Source organism: Tachyglossus aculeatus, chromosome 11, assembly GCF_015852505.1.
Source record: "Tachyglossus aculeatus isolate mTacAcu1 chromosome 11, mTacAcu1.pri, whole genome shotgun sequence".
Lineage (NCBI taxonomy): Eukaryota > Metazoa > Chordata > Mammalia > Monotremata > Tachyglossidae > Tachyglossus > Tachyglossus aculeatus.
In genome coordinates, this window is record NC_052076.1 from 22,643,318 (window position 1) to 22,664,289 (window position 20,972).

Sequence of the window (20,972 nt, forward strand, 5' to 3'; positions counted from 1 at the left end):
ACGTTGTGGAAGAAGAACCAGGAGAATTGAGCATTGAATGAATACGAAAGTTGAAAGACACTGACAAGAAGGTTGCCAGCTTTTAGGATAGGGAGGATGGTGGTACATTTTGACAGATATGATGAAGATTTGGTGGTAGAATGGGTTTAGGGTGGAGAAGATGAGAAGTTGAGCTTTATGTTTATTGCGTTTGTCATTCTGATAGGGTATACAAGTGGAGATGTCCTGGAGGTAAGAGGAAATGCAATATTGTAGATTCAGTGAGAAGTTGGAGATGGAGAGGTCGATTGGAGAGTGATCTGCCTACAGGTGGAAGTTAAATCTATGTGAGCAAATGAATTCCCCAAGATGGTGAGTGTTGCTCAAGATGAACAGAGGACCCAAAACAGAGCATGGCAGGACACCCACCGATAGGGCGTCAGATGTGGAAGTAGAGGCAGCAAATCAGCCTTAGAGCACAGAGGGGAAAGAAGAACGAGGAGGGTACTGCAGTGGTGAAACCCAGATGTGAAAATGAAGAGGAGAGACTGGTCCACACTGGTCAAGGAGGATTAGGACAGAAGATCCCCTTGGAGTCAACAAAAAGCAGCATTGCCTAGTGAATAGAGCATGGGCTTGGGAGTCAGAAGGACCTGGGTTCTAATCTCAGCTGTGCCACTCGTCTGCTGCGTGACCACTGGCAAGTCATTTTACTTCTTCGGGCCTCAGTTCCCCTCATCTGTAAAGTGGGGATTAAAACTGTGAGCCCCATGTGGGACAGGGACTGGTACCCACCTCAGAGCTCAGTACAGTGCCCGGCAAATAGTAAGATAGTAAGCACTTAATACCGTTTTAAAAAACAAACCACCAAAAAAACCCAGAAGGAGTTCATTGCTGACTTGGGAGAGCATGTGGTTTCAGTAGGGTGATTGGGCTGAAAACGTGATTGTAGTGGGTCAGGGAGAGAGTTGGCGGACAGGAAGTGAAAGTGGTTGTTTGGCCAACAGATAGGCTAGGCAATAGATGGAGAGGTCAGCAGGATCCAGAAAAGCCTTTTTTAGTAGAGGAATCTCTGTGGCACGATTCAAGGCAGAGAAGAAGCCATTCTAGAGTGAGTGGTGAGACAAGGGAGGAAGATGAGAGCAAGGATTTTTAAGAAGAGGAAGGAAATAGGGTCAGAGGCACAGGCTGGATTGAGAGAGCAAGTGGGAGACCTTGAGAAACATGGGGAAGGAGTAGAAAGCAGAAAGAGGAGTCATTGTGAGGAGGTGGTGGTGAGACTTGGGTAAGTTCAGGCCTGATGGTTTCTGTTTTCCTACAAGGTGGTTGAGCTCTGTAGAGGTTAGGAAGGGAGTGATGGAGGCATACTCCCTGTTTGGAAGCAGCATGGCTCAGTGGAAAGAGCCTGGGCTTGGGAGTCAGAGGTCATGGGTTCTAATCCTGGCCCTGTCACTTGTCTGCTGTGTGACCGTGGGCAAGTCACTCCGTGCCTTAGTTACCTCATCTATAAAATGGGGATTAAGACTGTGAGCCCCACATGGGACAACCTGATCACCTTGTATCCCCACAGCGCTTAGAACAGTGCTTTGCACATAGTAAGTGTTTAACAAATACCAACAACATTATTATTATTATTAGGGAGTTAAAAGAATGCAGTCATCGGTGTGGTTATGGACCTTCTCACGGGCGTGGACCTGTGAGGGAAGGATTGAAGAAATGGCAGGTAGAAGACTTTAAGCTTGTGTGGGCAGGGAATGGGACTGTTTATTGCTGTACTGTACTCTCCCAATTGCTTAGTGCAGTGCTCTGCACATAGTAAGTGCTTAGTAAATACGATTGGATGAATGAATGAATTCATGAATGAATGAATGAAGCAACTCAAGATGTGGCAGAGGAGATGACTTGAAATGGTAGGTTGGTCTGGTTCATCCAGGAGTGGAGGGAGCTGGCTGCCGGGGGTGATCCAGGGGATTCATTCATTCAATCGTATTTTTTGAGCGCTTATTGTGTGCAGAGTCCTGTACTAAGCGCTTGGGAAGTACAAGTCGGTAACATATAGAGATGGTCCCTACCCAACAACGGGCTCACAGTCTAGAAGGGGGAGACAGACAACAAAACAAAACATGGAGACAGGGATGGGGGTTGGAGGTATGAGAGTGATGGAGGGATAGGCGAAAAGGTAGATATTTCTAACTGAACTACATGATACAGCATAGCCTATTATTAATTAGTATTATTTAGAAATTAGAGTTCCCAACAACTGTGTAGAATAAATCAATTGCTGGTATTTATTGGGCACTTACCATGTTCAGAACATTGAACTAAGTGCTTGGGGGAGGGTACAGTACAGTCAGTTGGTAGACACAGTCCCTATCTGGGGCCTTCAGTCTAATGCAGGAGGGGAAAACTGGTGTTTTATCCCTGTTTTACAGATGAGGAAACTGAGGCCCCAAAAAATTATGTGACTTTCACGTGGTCACACAAGCAGGTATGTGGCAGAGCTGGGATTAGAACCTGATCTTCTGACTCCCAGTGCCAGCCTCTTTCCACTAAGCCCCTGAACAATATATTTTCTACATCTAAAATCAGTAAATCTAGACTGTGAGCCCATTGTTGGGTAGGGACTGTCTCTATATGTCTCTAAATGTTGCCGATTTATACTTCCCAAGCGCTTAGTACAGTGCTCTGCACACAGTAAGCGCTCAATAAATACAATTGAATGAATGAATAAATCTTAATATTTTGAAGTTCAAATTATAGGGTACAGTGGATTTTGAATTACCTACTTTTTTCGTTAGTTAAATGACACCTAGACATGTGGGGAACAATAATTGCCGTGAATTATATACTTTTATATAATCCAAAATTAGATTAATGATTTCATGAATTATATGTCAAATGCCGGTAATGAATTTTTAAATGAATACTATTCATTTTAAGTGTTTTACAAAGACTTCCTATGGATGCATCCAGCAATTTGTTTTGAAATTTTAAAAATCAATTATCTGGATTTCGGAATTCTGGATTCTTAATTCATATTTTGTTGGAAAGGCAAACCATGAGCCCATTTTCTCACGTCGCATTTTTATTTTTACAGTTTTGGAGGTGCACAGGCCCCAATACTGCCACCATGTTTCGAAATAGCCTCAAGATGTTGCTTACTGGTGGGAAATCGAATCGAAAAAACAGGTCCAGTGGTAAGTGATTGAACAGTGCTCATTCTACTTTTTTTTAAGAGTGTCGAATGAAATGATATTAACAATTCTAAGGTTTAATTTCAGTACTAAACTAATATTTTTTGTTGAGTCAGTTGAAGGGCGATACTTCTGAAAAGAAGAGATGACTGCTTACAGTATACCACTTTAATTTTGACTTGTAGTTGTTTTTCCATTAGGGATAAAATGATTACTATTAAGATCAAAAGCCCATTCTTAAATTGGAAAATGTAAAGTTAAGTGGAAAAATTAGATTAAAGAGGGGAAAAAACCTATGGTCAGGCCACATTAAATCTTGTTGCTCTGTTTTATCATGATATAGCAGGCGTCTTGATTTTAATTCCCAATTCCTATCTTATAGTACTGGGCCTGTCTCCTGTAATCTTTTAGAGAAGCAGTGTGGCTCAGTGGAAAGAGCACGGGCTTTGGAGTCAGAGGTCATGGGTTCAAATCATAGCTCCACCAATTGTCAGCTGTGTGACTTTGGGCAAGTCATTTAATTTCTCTGTGCCTCAGTTACCTCATCTGTAAAATGGGGATTAAGACTGTGAGACCCCCATGGGACAACCTGATCACCTTGTAACCTCCCCAGCGCTTAGCACAGTGCTTTGCACATAGTAAGTGCTTAATAAATGCCATCATTATTCTTATTATTAATCATTCAGTTGTATTTATTGAGCACTTACTGTTTGAAGCACACTGTACAAAGGCTTGGGAGAGTACAGTATAGCAATATAACTGACACATTCCCTGCCCACAGCGAGCTTAGAGTCTAGAGGGGAAGACAGAAATTAATATAAATAAAATGACAGATATAGTAATAATAATGATGGCATTTGTTAAGCACTTACTATGTGCAAAGCACTGTTCTAAGTGCTGGGGAGGATACAAGATATGAATATAAGTGCTGTAGGGCAGGGAATGGGGATGAATAAAAGGAGCAATTTAGGGTGATGTAGAAGTGAGTTGAAGAAAAGGAATAGACAGGGAAGGCCTCTTGGAGATGTGCCTTCATTAAAGCTTTGAATGGGGGGAGAATTATTGTCTATCTGATATAAAGAGGGAAGGCGGTCCAGGCCAGAGGCAGGATGTGGGTGAGAGGTTTGTGGTGAGATAGAGGTACATTGAGTAGGTTGGCATTAGAGGAGCGAAGCATGCAGGTTGGGTTGTTGTAGGAGAGCATCAGGGTGAGGTAGGAGGGGGCGAGGTGATTGTGTGCTTTCAAGCCTATGTTAAGGAGTTTCTGTTTGATGCAGAAGTGGATGGGCAAGCACTGGAGTTCCTTGAGTAATGGGGAAACATAGCCCGAACACTTCTGTAGAAAAATGATCTGGGCAGCAGAGTGGAGGTCAGCAAGGAGGCTGATACAGTAATCAAGATGGGTTAGGATAATAATAATAATGATGGCATTTGTTAATCGCTTACTATGTGCAGAGCAGTGTTCTAAGCGCAGGGGTGGATACAAGGTGATCAGTTTGTCCTACGGGGGGCTCACAGTCTTCATCCCCATTTGACAGATGAGGGAACTGAGGCACAGAGAAGTGAAGTGACTTGCCCAAAGTCACACAGCTGATGGTTGGCGAAGCAGGGATTTGAACCCGTGACCTGTGACTCCCAAGCCTGGGCTCTTTCTACTAAGCCACGCTGCTGCTTGGATTAACATGGTTATAGAAAAGGTGCAGGTCCTTTGTGTTTCTTAAGTCTAATTTTTCTCCTCTTTGCACTGCTGTTATATGCAGTGCTCTGCACGCAGTAAGCGCTCAATAAATATGATTGATTGATATATATATATATATATATATATATATATGTTTAGGGTATTTGTTAAGCCCTTACTATGTGCCAGGCACTGTACTAAGTGCTACGGTAGATACTAGCCAATCAGGTAGGCCCCCTGTCTCAAATGGGGCTCACAATCTTAATAGTTATTTAACAGATAATATACCTGAGGCCCAGAGAAGTGAAGTGATGCCTAAAGTCACACAGCAGACAAGTGGCGGAGCCAGCCATGTCCATTGGCTGTGCAAGACTGTAGACTATAAGCTTGTTGTCTGTTTACTGCTATATTGTATGTACTCCCCCAAGCGCATAGTACAGTGCTCTGCACACAGTAAGCCCTCATTAAATACAATTGATTGATTGATTTCTAACTCCCAGATCCATGCTTTATCCGCTAGGCCACACTGTTTCCCCAAGTTGTATATGTAGACATCTGAGGTGAATATTCTCTAAGTGTGCTTTGCTTAGGAGTGGTCAGTTGTGTTAGCTTTGTATTTGGGCAACAAGCAAGGAGTACTGCTGCTGCTGTTGCTGAAATGCTTCTTGCAGGGCTCCCTGAGAAGACAAGATCCCCAGAGAGCCCAGCAAGAAGAGAAACAGGAGTTGCTGCAGAAGGAGAGAAGAGAAACCGCTCTTGCTGGTGTTCCTGCAACTGTTGCTCCTTCCCCAGTGTCTCCCGACTAGATTATGAGCCCCTAGAGGACTTGTGTTTTCTCTTCTTGTGCTTAGTACAGTGCTCTGCACACAGTAAGCCCTCAATGGTGCGTTGCCATTGCACTTGGATTTGCATCCTTTATTCACCCCTCCCTCAGCCCCACAGCGTTTCTGTCTTATGCTGTCAAGGCATCTCTGACCCATAGCAACTCCATAGACACATCTCTCTCAGATCGCCCCACTCTCCATCTGCAGTCATTCTGGCAGTGTATCCACAGAGTTTTCTTGGTAAAAATACGAAAGCGGTTTACCGTTGCCTTCTTCCGAGCAGTAAATTTGAGTCTCCGCCTTTGATTTGCTCCCATGCCGCTGCTGCCCAGCACAGATGAGTTTTGATTTGTAGCAGATCGCCTTCCATTCAGTAGCCACTGCCCAAGCTAGGAATGGAATGAGTATGCCTCTCCTTGACTCTCCCTCCCGTAGCCTAGACTGGTAGAGTACGGAATCTCTCCAGGTGCCATCCTGAGAGGGGGGACAGCACTTCTGTACCTATCTGTAAATTCTTCATGTATATTATCGCCTGTCTCCCCTTCTAGTCTCTAAGCTCATGGTAGGCAGCAAATGAGTCTACCAACCCTGTTATATTGTGTTCTCCCAAGCACTTAATACAGTGCTCTGCACACAGTAAGCACTCAATCAATACAATTTATTAAGTACCATCGATTGATGTCTCCACTGGGAGCACTGAAAATATCAGCACAAATCAGCAGGTGCAGCAAAAGCAATTTCTCTTCTCACTGGCTACGTTTGATGCTGCTCCACTCCTCTAGTTCTTACTCAGACAAGAATTCCTTATGGGACGGGGGACTTGGGGTGAAACGTGGAGAGCCCAGGGTACTGTTTTTTATATATTAAAAAGAAAAGATGAAATTCCCTATTGTAAAGCATGGAGTGGATGGTATTTGACTTGTCTCTGAGGCTGGCATTGATTATATGATTCTGCTAGAAAACATAAAGCATCTTGTCTTCTTGCAAAATAATAGATTTTCATTCTGCACTCCCAAGCTGTTGAGATTTGTTATGAGCTTGCTTAATTACAAATCGGTTTGGGGAGCCATTGGGAGCTTTCTATGCCCCTTGCTCACGGAATTCTTCCCTTCTGGAAGAATTTGCTTGTTAGGGCAGGTTTTGGCAACCCCAAATGACTGCCAGGCTGAACTGAAGAGACTTCATGGGAGTTGGGCATCACACACACTGGGCTACTAGAGGGCATTTAGCTCTAGCCCTCCCTGTCTAGCTGTAATAATAATAATAATAATAATAATAATAATAATAATAATAATAATAATGGTATTTGTTAAGAGCTTACTATGTGCCAAGCACTGTTCTAAGCGCTGGGATAGATGCAAGGTAATCTTGTTGCCTCATGTGGGGCTCACAGTCTTAATCCCCATTTTACAGATCAGGTAATTGGGGCACAGTTAAGTGGCTTGCCCAAGGTCACACAGTAGACAAGTGGCAGAGCCAGGATTAGAATCCATGTCCTCTGACTCCCAAGCCTGTGCCCTTTCCACTAAGCCACACTGCTTCTCTGAGCTGCTGCTGAGGCCAGGGACTTCCATGAGCACCTGCCACCGCAAAGGAAGCTGTGTGTAAGGGAGTCATTGGGGCAGAGGCTTGGGTCAACTTTGTATAATCAGTCAGTCATATTTATTGAACGTTTACTGTGTGCAGAGCATTGTACTAAACACTTGGGAGGGTACAATATAACAGAGTTGGTAGACAGTTCCCTACCCACACAGAGCTTACAGTTGAGAGTCCTTTATTCATCCCCCCTCCCAACTCAGTGGGACTTATGCACATAGTAAGTGCTTAACAAATGCCATCATTATTATTATGTCCATATGTAATTTATTTATATTAATGTCTGTCTCTCCCTCTAGACTGTAAGCTTGTTGTGGGCAGGGAATATGTCTGTTTATTGTTTTATTCTCCCAAGCACTTAATTCAGTGCACACAGTAAGCACTCCATAAATACGAGTGGTTGACTGTCTGGCTGCCTGAGAGGGCAAGATGGACATTAATAATAAATACATTTCATGGGAGGAGGGCCACTACTACCCCCTCAGATTGGAACACCAGTGCTTGCTCAGAGTCAAAGCCAGGTCGGGCAGGGCAGCCACCACTGCTTCACCAGATACTCTTTGGTGCAAGCCTGAGGCTTAGGCCTTTTGAGTTCTTAGGAGAAACAGCATGGCATAGCAGGTAGAGCACAGGCTTGGGAGACAGAAGGTTATGGGTTCTAATCCCAGCTCTGCCACTTGTCACCTGTGTGACCTGGAACAAGTCACTTTGCTTCTCTGGGCCTCAGTACCCTCATCTTCCCCCTTCTAGACTGTGAGCTTGTTGTTGGGTAGGGACTGTCTCTATATGTTGCTAACTTGTACTTCCCAAGTGCTTAGTACAGTGCTCTGCACACAGTAAGCACTCAATAAATATGATTGAATGAGTGAATGAATCTCTAAAATGAGGATTGAGATTGTGAGCCCCATATGGGACAGGGACTGTGTCCAACCCAATTAGCTTGTATCTACCCTAATGCTTAGAACAGTGCCTGGCACATAGTAAGCACTTAACAAATGCCATAATTAAATTATTATTATTATTATAAAGTAGTGTTTATCAAAATGACTCTTCCTTCATCTATGAAGAAGCTTTCCCTCTGGGCTCTAATCCTGCCAACATTGTCTGGTGGTTGGTCTTTTTTTGCATTCATGCCCCACTGGAGTCAGAACTTGGAATATGTCTAGTTTAGTCTTCAAACTAGTGGGTTGTTGGTTTTTTTTTAGTTTAGTTTTGTTTTTTAGTTTTGTTTTTTTCGTTATAGCTTCTGCTAGGCACTCCATTATCACTAGCTGTGTGATTTTTAACTCATGATTCAGGTGCCACAATCATGTGTTAGAAATGTTCTGGAAATAATTGTACTGTACTGATACAGTGTACACCTCAACGGCTGCAGCACTTAAGTGGGAGTGTTGCTTGCCTTCTGGCACAAACAGGGATGGCAGGACAATGTTAGAAGAGAACATTGCACAATTTAAAATTATCCATTGATCGGCGCCTTAATGATAAACAACAGAAACTAGGATGACCATAAGGGAAGAGTACCTCTACTTGATAATGCAAAATTTCCAGAGAAATCAGGAAGCAGCATGGCTTGGGGGAAAAAACACATACCTGAGAGTCAGAGGACCTGGGTTCTAATCCCGGCTCTGCCACTTGTCTGCTCTGTGACCTTCAGCAAGTCACTTAACTTCTTTGTGCCTCAGTTTCCTTATCTATAAAATCACAGTAAGCATTCAATCAATATGATGGAATGAATGAATGAAGAAAGTGGGGATTAAGACTGGGAGCCCGATATGCGACATGGACTGTATCTAACCGGCTTATCTTGCAAATACCCCAGCTCTTTGTACTATGCCTGGCACAGAGTAAGTGCTTAATAAATACCATTAAAAAAGTGGATTAGACATTCTAGCAATCAGAGGGAGAAAACAAGCGTCTAGAACAATTTAAAGCCTCAGTTTTAAAGGAGGGGCTTTCAACAGATACAGTTTTTTAAATCAAATTTTCACAGTTCTGAATTTTTCTCTGTTTCATCTATTGGTGGTGGCTTATCCATGATCACACAGCAGACAAGTGGTGGAGCAGGATTAGAACCCAGGTCCTCTTGACTCCCAGGCTTATACTCTATCCCTAGGCCATGCTGCTTCTCAACTTGCTTGTGAATTCCTAAGATTCCTCCCCCTGTGCGCCCCCCACCCCCAACCTCAGTTTGAACTGCTCAAAATCCTGATGGAAATGCTCCTGGATTTTCTGCCGCTGGTCCTTACTCTGGCAGAGAGTGGGATTCAGAACCCCTGCTCCGCAGGTGACAACTTAACATGTTTACTCAGAAACCTGTGGGCACCAAGTACACAAACACGTGTGATGGAGATCCGTGTTTCTCGAATTATGTATTCCTCTCTGTTCTTTGAATTTTCAAATCTAATCCTTTAGTGGAAAAAATATATTTAATGTGGAAGTGTCACCCTACATTTTGAATAAATTATGGATGTAATTGAAACACTTTCTGAATTTTTTTTAATTTCTAAATTCTGCTTCCCCCACGGAAGATAGAATTTCTGAATTCAAAGTAGTTCGTGGCTTAGCTAGTCACCCCAAATTCAAATTGGATATATTAACTTGCCTTTTATTTGTATTCATCCTCTCATATCTTAAACTGTGAAAAAGAAAGGCATTTCACAAGTTAATATGCACCTGTTTTCCAACAGTGAAACTTATTCTGTTAAAATTTTGGCCTTAATTTTGAGGGTATCTGTGGTTTAATTAGTTTCAGTAAGTCAAATTAGAAATCATCTGAATGTATTTTGGAATTATGTTTTTCCATTTTTCCTTTTGAGGAGATAACTGCCTCAAAATATACAGTATTTAAATCAGTGGTATTTGAGTGCTTACTGTGTGCACTAAGCGCTTGGGAAGATCATATAATAGAGTTGGTAGACACGATCCCCAGTGTCACTGAATGTATGTATTTTGCTCTAATTTGACATTGTCCTGGACACTTGTACACATCTTCAGAAGAATCAATAAAGTTAACTTTGATTCTCATTGGAATTTACACCCTAATTGTTCCCAGGTTTAATTTATCCTGATCTCATCATTCCAGACAACAGACTGATATTTATTAGACATGTGATATCATTAAGGTCTATAGCATGGAATGCCTTAGCCAAAAAAACAGAAACTACTGCTGGTTTAGTAAACAGTGATTAATGAACTGGAACTAGGGTCTATCAGTGATCAAGATAAAATACCTTTAGGATATTTTATGGGAAGTACAGAAGTTCTGAGAGTGATTTCATTCAGGATTTTATCTCACTGTTGGGAAACAAGGATTTTTGTATGGTCTTTGTTAAGCGATTATGTGCAAGGCACTGTACTAAGTGCTGGGGTTGATACAAGCTAATCAAGTTGGACACAGTCCATGTCCCAGTCTTAATGCCCATTTTACAGATGAGGATATCCCATAGAAGCTTGCCAGTTCTGCCTTCTGGGTCAGGCTTACATCAGATAAAGTGGTCCAGTACTGATATGTTGAGGCTCTTTTGAGGTTAGGGCCATCCACTGGTAGCCCTCTTTTTGGTGGTCCTGGAAGAGTCTGTTGATGATGAGGATGGTATTTGTCAAGCACATACTATGTACCAGACACTGTTCTAAATGCTGGAGTAGTTACAAGATAATCAGGTTGGAAACAGTCCCTGTCCCATGTCGGGCTCACAGTCTTAATCCCCATTTTACAGATGAGGGAACTAAGGCACAGAGAAGTGCAGTGATTTGCCCAAGGTCACACAGCAGACAAATGGCAGAACTGGGATTAGAACCCAGCAGGGCTTAGTGGGAAGAGAAACAGCGTAGCTCAGTGGAAAAGATCACGGGCTTTGGAGTCAGAGGTCATGGGTTCAAATCCCGGCTCCGCCAATTGTCAGCTGTGTGACTTTGGTCAAGTCACTTAACTTTTCTGGGCCTCAGTTACCTCATCTGTAAAATGGGGATTAAGACTGTGAGCCCCCCGTTGGACAACCTGATCACCTTGTAACCTCCCCAGTGCTTAGAACAGTGCTTTGCACATAGTAAGCGCTTAATAAATGCCATTAAAAAAAAGAGCACTGGCTTGGGAGTCGGAGGACGTGGGCTCTAATTCCCACTCTGCCACCTGTCTGTTGTGTCACCCTGGGCAAGCCACTTATTGATTTGAACTGTCCCACTAGTTTATGTTTGATCAAGGTTATTTAATTTTCATATTCTGTACATTTTGGTCCCACAAGGGCAGAATGTCATCTTGGGTCTTTGAAATTAGGGCTGAGAATGAAAGACTTGGTGGTATATCAGGCTTAGAATTTGATTGTGGGTCATTGTTTTCATCAGCAATAGGTTCTCCCTTTGGGAGTGGCATAGTAATACTGGTAATATTAGTGGTATTTGTTTAGCATGTACTGTGTACCAAGTACTGGAGTAAATACAATGCAGTCGGATCAGATTCAGTTTTTGTCCCACAAAGTGATCACAGTGGATTGAGACCAGCTATTTAGTCCCCATTTTGCAGCTGAGGAAACTGAGGCACAGAGAAGCCAAGTGACTTCCCAAGGTCACACAGGAGGCAAGGGGCAGAATTGGGATTAGAAGCCATTTTCCTGACTCCCTGTTCTCTGTTCCTTCCATTAGGCCCTTAATTTAAGAACATCAGAAGCGTGGCCTAGTGGATAGTGCACGGGCCCGGGAGTCAGAAAGGCCTGGGTTTTAATGCTGACCCCACCACTTGTCTGCTCTGTGACCCTGAGCAAGTCACTTAACTTTTCTGTGCCTCACTTCCCTCACCTGCAGAACGGGGATTAAGACGGTGAACCCCATGTGGGAGATGGCCTGTGTCCAATCCAATTAGCTGGTATCTTCCCTTGTGCTTAGTAAAGTGGTTGACACATAGTAAGCACTTAACAAATACCATTTTAAAAAAAGAATAAAATGATGGTCCATCCATTTTGCTTCTTTGGCTTTTACCCTGATACCAAATAGTAATAATAATGATGGTATTTGTTAAGCACTTACTGTGTGCAAAGCACTGTTCTAAGCTCTGGGGAGGTTACAAGGTGATCAGGTTGTCCCATGGGGGCCTCACAGTTTTAATCCCCATTTTACAGATGAGGTAACTGAGGCACGGAGAAGGTAAGTGACTCGCCCAAAGTCACACAGCTGACAGTTGCCGGAGCCGGGATTTGAACCCATGATCTCTGACTCCAAAGCCCGTGCTCTTTCTACTGAGCCATGCTGCTTCTCCGTGTGGTAGCTGACATCCCACCTCCTGGTTAGAGATGTACCTTCCAACATCCTCACCTTTCCCTTAATTGTCAGTGAACTTATCTAAAGCCTTCTAACCTCCCTCAAAATAACCCACTTCCTGAATTTGCTCAATTCTCCCTGAACGTATTGATGTTTTCTTTCCGACTTTCACTCACAACACATTCCATAAACTTCAGTATCTTCCCTGTCGAGATGTTTCTATTTGTCTAAATCTACCTAAGTCTTGAAACAAACAGGTTTTCCTAAGTAGATCACAGACACACACATACCTATTGTTTTCTACTGGCCCCTGCATCAAAGACAGCTTTGGGAGGCTCTAGGATTTCAAGATAAAGCATCTCTCCTCCCCCAAAGTGGAGGGGCTGGCCAAAAACTATTCCTCTTCAAAACAAAGTTGGCTTGAGCTCTTCCTTCTAACTCACTGCCAAACCCATTTCACTTTCCAAACAAAAGACTCCATTACACAGTCCTGAGGTAAGTGTCTTAGAGAGCAAATGCTAAAAGAATGACTCTCTCCCTGCACCCTCCCCCCACCTCCCTCGGATTGGCATTTTTCCAGGAAGCATCAAACAAGGAGGGGATTTACAATTTAGCCATTTGAACAGGCTTGTCCCTAAAACATTAAGCACTGAGGAGAGACTACAGGACTTCAAAGGTGCCACCTTAGTAATCACCCTCTTCAAGAGGAAAGGAGAGGGGAAGGTATTGCAGAAATCACTGTGCTATCATTGCCTTCCACTGTCTATTTCCTGGATCCATTTTAGTTTAGCTGCTGAAGAGTCTAGTCGACCGTGCACTCTCCAAGTTGTATTATGCCTTTAGACCGAAGTGGGGACCTGCACACTTGACCTTTGCAGTGTGACTCAGTCAGTCAATATCTGTCTAGACTGTAAGCTCCTCCTGGGTAGGGAATGTGTCTACTAATTGTGCTGTATTGTACTCTCCTAAGCACTTAGTACTGAGCTCTGCACATAGTAAATGCTTAATTGGCCAATCAGTGGTATAAATTGAGTGCTTACTCTGTGCAGAGCACTGTACTAAGTGCTTGGGAGAGTACAACGGAATTAGCAGTCATGTCCCCTGCCCATAATGGACCTACAGTCTAGAGAGGGGGGAGACATGGCTATTCCATGGCAGTGTGGCTCATCATTTCAAAGTTGGGGATTTCCTGTTTGAGGTTTTCCCCATCACCAGTGGAGTCTAACAGGGCTGTGTAATAGCTCTAGTTTAAGACATCCTAGTGTGTTGTACTTGAAGAGTTAATAATAATAATAATAATAATAATGGCATTTGTTAAGCGCTTACTATGTGCAGAGCACTGTTCTAAGTGCTGAGAGGATACAAGGTGATCAGGTTGTCCCACGTGGGGCTCACAGTCGTAATCCCCATTTTACAGATGAAGGAACTGAGGCTCAGAGAAGTGAAGTGACTTGCCCAAGGTCACACGGTAGACAGGTGGCGGAGACAGGATTCGAACCCATGACCTCTGACCCCAAAGCCCGTTTTCTTTCCACTGAGCCACGGAAAGAACCTGGGAATTAGTTTTAGAATTTGCTTCCAGTCCATCCGAAAGGTTATGAAAGTCTTTGTAAGTCACTGAGGCCCTCAGCCCATCGCTAATGGAGCTCGGGAAAAATATCTTCCCGAAGGACAGGGGAATGATTTTGAACTACTTTGTCCAGGGCTGTGGGGTTAGTGAAATCCTGAAGATTTTGTTCCAGTAAGCACCATTCAGTATAATCCAGGTTTTTCAGTAGCAGCACAGAATGCTGTCACTAAATTTTGCTACCCAGACAGCACAATGGCCCAAAATGCATAGTTAGGCAAAAGAAAAAAACAAAAACAACCACCCCCCCAGACCCCAGGAAACCAAAAACATGGAACATCAAATCAAGAAGGTTGATATATCTTTCTGTGGTCATTGTGGGCAGGTCACTTGTCTTCCAACTCTATTGTAGTGTACTCTCCCAAGCACTTAGTGTGTGTGCTCTGCACACAGTAAGTGCTCAATAAATACCACTTGCTGATTGTGGTAAAAATCAACATATTAATAAGATTCATAACATTCAAGTCCTGTAAAAAGTTGGTAGCATTCTGTAATAGATAGTAGGACCAGGATTTAATACATCAAATGGCAGCAAAAGGATGGACATGCAAGAAGAAAGGACAGTAACAGGCTACCCAAGTAATTGCTCAATGGCGCTTTCAGTTGCAGGGTCCTCAGTGTTTCAACAAATGTTTTAATGGTGAGGAAGCACAGTTCCAAGCATCGCAGTTGAGGAACTGACCATTGAACAGTGAGAGCCGCAGACAGACCAGCACTAGGTAGAGTCAGAAGGGTCCCCTCTCTTTGAGCAGTTTTCAGGAAGATTGGGATTGTAAGGGAAGGCAGTGACAGGTGCTGCGAGTGGCAAAAGCAGCTATTTTATTGTTTATCTACCCCTCTAGAATATAAGCTTCTTTCAGACAGGAATTGTTTCTATCAACTCTATTGTACTGTCTTCTCCCAAGTGCTTAACATAGGGGAGAACACAAAGTTAGAGCTCAATAAATCCCAGTTAAAAAGTGGCTATTTTTCACACTCACAACATGGAATGGATGATGGTCTTACATTGATCTTTTCAGTGTTACCTGTAGCAAGGAAAAGAATTCGCTGATAGTATCATCTTACAAGAGCGCTCCACCTGTGACCATTCGGTCACATCCATTTGTTTTTGCACACATCCTTAGTCATTGGAGGATCTTTTTCCTCATTGTCAGCTCCGTTCTTCAGAAGATGATGTATGCATTATTAAACATATAGAAGAGAAACAGATTTAAGACACTCTTCTTAAAATTATTTTAATACATTAACATTATTTGATATCCTTTTTTAATCGCAGTCAGCATGTCACGTTTTGGGCTTATTTTTAGTTCAACATATGGAGGACTACATTGAATATAAAACGTTGGATCAAATCGACAAATTGACTTGTCTCACTAGTCTCTCCATAATTTCCCTCCTCCTCCCACCTACTCCAGTTTCTGAGAGATTCTTGAGATTTTAGGTAGGGAACTATCTTAACTCAGATCATACATAATTTGTAAGATAACTTTTGAGAGAAATGTAGTTTCATATGAGATGAAATAGATATTATATCTCACAAACTGGATTAAACCAGTCTGGATGGTTATGTAGAAGTTTTTCCCTGTCGTCTGGTGAAGTACGATTTAAACTTTGGCATTTGCAGATGCAAGTGGCTTAGATATATTTTAGTCCCAGTATGTTGCTGAAAAAAAAAAAACAAGGCAACATGGGTAGTGTTTCAAGATGTAAGATATTCTTGAGAAAGCACAGATCTTTGTATAATCGGAAGAGAAAGCGTTGACTCCCAAGAACATTAATGTGATGCACAGGAGTTCAGTCAAAGCACCGTAGCATCCAGCCATACCATCTTGAAGTAGCCTTATAGACTTGGCAAATTTCTCAGAACAGACAAATCAAATAAGTTAATCAATCAATCAGTGGGATTTATTGAGGTCTTACTGTGTGTAGAGCACTGAGCTAAGTACTTGGGAGAGGACAGTACAATAGAGTTGGTAGACACGATTCCTGCCCACAGGGAGCTTAGAGTCTAGAGGGGTAGGTAATAAAATGAATTACAGATGGGGAAATGGAAGAGTATAGGGGTAATGTATCTAAGTGTTTTGGGGCTGGGGGCGGGGTAATAATAATAATAATAGTGGCATTTGTTAAGCGCTTACTATGTGCAAAGCACATTCTAAGTGCTGGGGTAATTATCAAGTGCTTAAGAGGAGCAGATCCAAGAGCATAGGAGGGCTTTGAAGCTGGGAAGGGAGGTGGTCTTTCAGACATGTAACGGGGGAGTTCCAGGCCAGCCAAATCTGTTTAGTGTCTGACCTCTTAAACTCTTTGATTCTCATTCCACCCCCAGCCTACAACACTTTTGAGCATATCTTTGAACACTGCTGCTTCCCCTATTAGTGACTTATTTTTCATGTCCATCTCCCCTGCTAGACAGCTCCTTGAGGGCAGGGGTCATGTCTACCTACTTTGTTATACTGCACTCCCCAAAAAGCTTAGTACAGTACTCTGTATATAGTCAACGTTCAATTAGTATCATTTATCGAATGACAGAATCCTGAACTAGCAACAATATCAGATTCTTTGGTGAGGTCAGCACATACAGTGCAGAGTGGTGGTGTGTCTTGCACTCAGCCTTTTTCTGGTGTTTTTTATGGTATTAATCAATCAGTGGTATTTATTGAGTGTTTAATTTGTGCAGAGCACTGAACTAAGCACTTGTAGAGTGCAGTACAACAGAATAGTGGACATGTTTCCCAGTCCATACTAAGCTTACAAGCGCTTACTATGTGTCAGGCACTGGACTAAATGCTGGGGTAGATTCAAGATAATCAGGTTGGACACAGTCCATGCCTCACATGGGGATCACAGCCCTAATTAGATAAACAGTGTGGCTCAGTGGAAAGAGCACGGGCTTTGGAGTCAGAGGTCATGGGTCCAAATCCTGTCTCCGCCAGCTGTCAGCTGTGTGACTTTGGGCAAGTTACTTTACTTCTCTGTGCCTCAGTGACCTCATCTGTAAAATGGGAATTAAGACTGTGAGCCCCCCGTGGGACAACCTGATCACTTTGTAACCTCCCCAGTGCTTAGAACAGTGCTTTGCACACTTAATAAAGGCCATCATTATTTTTGTTATTATTAAGCCTCATTTTGCAGATGAGGTAACTAGGGCCCAGAGAAGTTAAGTGACTTGCCCAAGGTCACACAGCAGAAAGAAATGTGTATCAGAGGTCTTGTCCAGTGGTCCTAACCAAAACCTCCATCTGTCAAAGTGAGGTGGGGGGGAAAGGGTTGTTGAGAAGGTGGCAGATTTGCACAGCCCTTCCTGACATGCCCCCCCCCCCCCCCAATGGAGAGAAGAGATTGGAGATAAGAGATAGGGAAACAGCATGGCCAAGTGGGTAGAGCATGGGCCTGGAGTCAGAAGGACCTGCGTTCTAATCCTGGCTTCATTACTTGTCTGCTTTGTGACTTTGAGCAAGTCACGTAAATTCCCTGGGCCTCAGTTATCTTATCTGCCAAAGACTATAAGCTCCATTTGGGAAAGGGGCTTTGCCCAATCTGATTAGCTTGTACCTATTCTAGGGTTTAGAACAGTGCTTCACACATTGTAAGCGCTTTTTATTCTATTTTATTAATGATGAGTATATATCTATAATTCCATTTATTTATGTTGATGCTATTGATACCTGTTTACTTGTTGTGATGTCTGTCTCCCCCACCTTCTAGACTGAGAGCCCATTTTTGGCCAGGGATTGTCTCTGTTGCTGAATTGTACTTTCCAAGTGCTTAGTACAGTGCTGTGCACACAGTAAGTGGTCAATAAATACGAATGAATGAATGAATGAATGAATGAATGAATGAATGAATGAAAGAGAGAAGCCCGAGTGGGTGGCTCTCCTCTCCACTCCTCCCTGCCCAGGGTGGTGAGGGACAAACAGCCCTTCTTCAAGTGAAGGAAAAGGTGAACTGTCATGGCAGGTGCTCCATTCTCCTCCTTCCTAGTGAGCAGTGGTGCTAATCTGGAATGGGGAATGGGTGAGGGCACCGTGCTGGGAGGGGTGCATCTTCCTGGGTTTTATTCATTCATAAATTCAATCGTATTGAGCGCTTACTGTGTGCAGAGCACTGTACTAAGCACTGGGGAAGTACAAGCCAGCAACATATTGAGACGGTCCATACCCAACAACGGGCTCACAGTCTAGAAGGGGGAGACAGACAACAAAACAAAACATGTAGACAGGTGTCAGAATCGTTAGAACAAATAGAATTAAAGCTGTATGCACATCATTAACAAAATAAATAAAGTAGTAAATATATACAAGTAAAATAAAGAGTAATAAATCTGTCCAAATATATACAAATGCTGTGGGGAGGGGAAGGAGGTAGGGCGGGAGGATGAGGAGGAGGAGAGGAAAAAGGGGGCTCAGTCTGGGAAGGCCTCCTGGAGGAGGTGAGCTCTCAATAGGGCTTTAAAGGAAGGAAGAGAGCTAGCTTGGTAGTTGTCGATGGTGGGACAGGCGAGAACGAGGCACAGTGAGGAGGTTAGTGGCAGAGGAGTGGAGGGTGTGGGCTGGGCTGTAGAAGGAGAGAAGGGAGGTGTGATGGGTGAGGCGAGGTGATGGAGAGCCTTGAAGCTGAGAGTGAGGAGTTTTTGCTTGATTCGTAGGTTGACAGGCAGCCACTGGAGATTTTTGAGGAGGGGAGTAACATGCCCGGAGCGTTTCTGTACAAATATAATCTTAGCCTAGTTGGCTAGAAAAGACAGTGGTCATAATTTTGGTATTTAAGTGCTTACTATGGGCCAAGCATGGTGCTAAGCGCTGGGTTAGATACAGTATAATCAAATCAGACACAGTTCCCTAATTCACCCAGGGCTCACAGTCCAAGAAGGAGGGAGAACAGTTGTTTAACTCCCATTTTATAAAGGGGGAAATTGGGACACAGAGAAGTTAAGCAACTTGCCCAGGGTCACACAGCAGACAATGGAGCAGAACCCAGGTCCCCTGAATTCAGGGCCCTTGCTTTTTCCACTAAGCCGTGGCACCTCTCAGCATCGACAGGAAGGCATCATCAGGAAAGCAGTTGTTTAATATTCCTATTTGTCCTGGAGGTGCAGAACCCCCAAAGAGCACTTGTTTGTACGCTGACTAAATTTGATTATTTTTCCCTATTTCCCAAGTAAAGAGAATTAGGGAGACTCTGTTCATTCTCTGCTTTCATTTTGTTCTTTGGAATCCCTGCTCTTGATTGTTGCCTTAAAATCGTGGTTACTAAAATGTCTAATTTAAATTTATAATTGAAGTTTAAATGGATGGAAAAGGAGATGTGCAGCACTCTTGAAAATGGGCAAGGGAAAGGTAAATACAAGGAATTGTTTTAACATTTACCCCTAATCGTATTTAGATTTGTAGCTAGGCAACTGTTGGCTTTTAACAAGGAGAGAGCCTTTAAAATTATAATTTGGATTAGATCATTTTTCATTGTGCCATGCAGTGAAGTACACCGTCAGCGATGATTCATTTTTGTCTGCGAGGTATTGTTTAAAAGTATAATGCTTTCAGTGTGAGAATATATAGTACATTCCTAACCTACCTAGTCACCTGTGTGGTCTATTACTCAGAAGCTGCACCTTTTTTCTTCTCTCTGGCAATGACTCTGCCATCTAATATTGAAATCTGAAAGCCAAGAGCATTTTCAAAATTTCTGGTTTTAATAGGAAATCTTTGATACTGGGCAGTTAAATGCATCTGATTAGGTAATGTCACAGCACTTACGTACATATTTATGATTTATTTGCTTATATTAAAGTCTATCTCCCCCTTTAGACTCTTAGCTCCTTTGGGCAGGGAATGTATCTCCCAACTCTGTTACATTGTATTCTCTCAAGTGCTTTGTACAGTACTCTGTATACAGTAGGCGCTCAGTAAGTACGATTGATTGATTGATATCAGCGATCAAACTTATACCTTTCCCCTTGCCTGGAACTTTCTTCCACTTCAAGCCCAACAGAACCCAGCTCTCCCTATCTTCAGAGTCCTTTTGAAATGATATTTCCTCCAAGAGGTCTTCCCTGATTAATTTCTAAATGTAGACCGTAAATTGGTAGAAGACAGGGATTGTCTTACTAACTGTCTTATATTGTACTCTTCCAAGCACTTAGTACAGTCATCTGTACACAAGACGTGCTCAATAAATACCACTGATAGATATCTTCCCAACCGCTTCTTCAGAACTTCTGTGCCTAAGCCCTGGGGTATTCCCTATCATCTGTAGTGTGACCATACACATCATTGTGGGCAGGTAATGTGTCCACCAACTCCGCTGTATTGTACTCTCCCAAATGCTTAGCACAGTACTCTGCACCCAATAAAGCTCAATAAATACCATTAATGATGATATCTCGTACCCTATTGCATAAGTATTGATGCGTGCATATTTTTTCTTCCATCCTTCTGTTTGTTTATGCATTTAGGTGTCTCTTTCCACCCACTATACTGTAAGCAACTTGAGGCAGTGATCATGTGTACTACTCCTAGGAGTAGTGTTCTGGCAACAGTCATTGCTCAATAAATGCTGTTGATTGATTGAATGATTGATTAATCGTGTCATCTATTTCAACGTTCAATTTGCCTAATTTATTATTAATGATAATAATAATAGTATTTAAACCAAGCACTGTATTAAATCCTGCTTTAGATTCAAGATAATCAGGTCAGACAGTTTCTGTCCCACATAAGGGTTGCAGTGAAAGGGGAGGGCAGAATGGATATTGAATCCTAATTTTATTGATTAGGAAATTGAGTCACAGTGAAGTGACGTGCCCAAAGTCGCACAGGAGG

General features: G+C 42.8%; 1 protein-coding gene across 1 annotated transcript in view; it reads left to right on the top strand.

Moving 5' to 3' along the window:
* Positions 1-3,109: 3,109 nt before the first annotated feature.
* TANC2 (tetratricopeptide repeat, ankyrin repeat and coiled-coil containing 2) overlaps positions 3,110-20,972 on the top strand; it is a 375,104-nt gene continuing 357,241 nt past the window's right edge. The window contains 1 exon segment of the mRNA XM_038753578.1: positions 3,110-3,176. Within this exon segment, the coding sequence (XP_038609506.1) occupies positions 3,110-3,176 (67 nt within the window).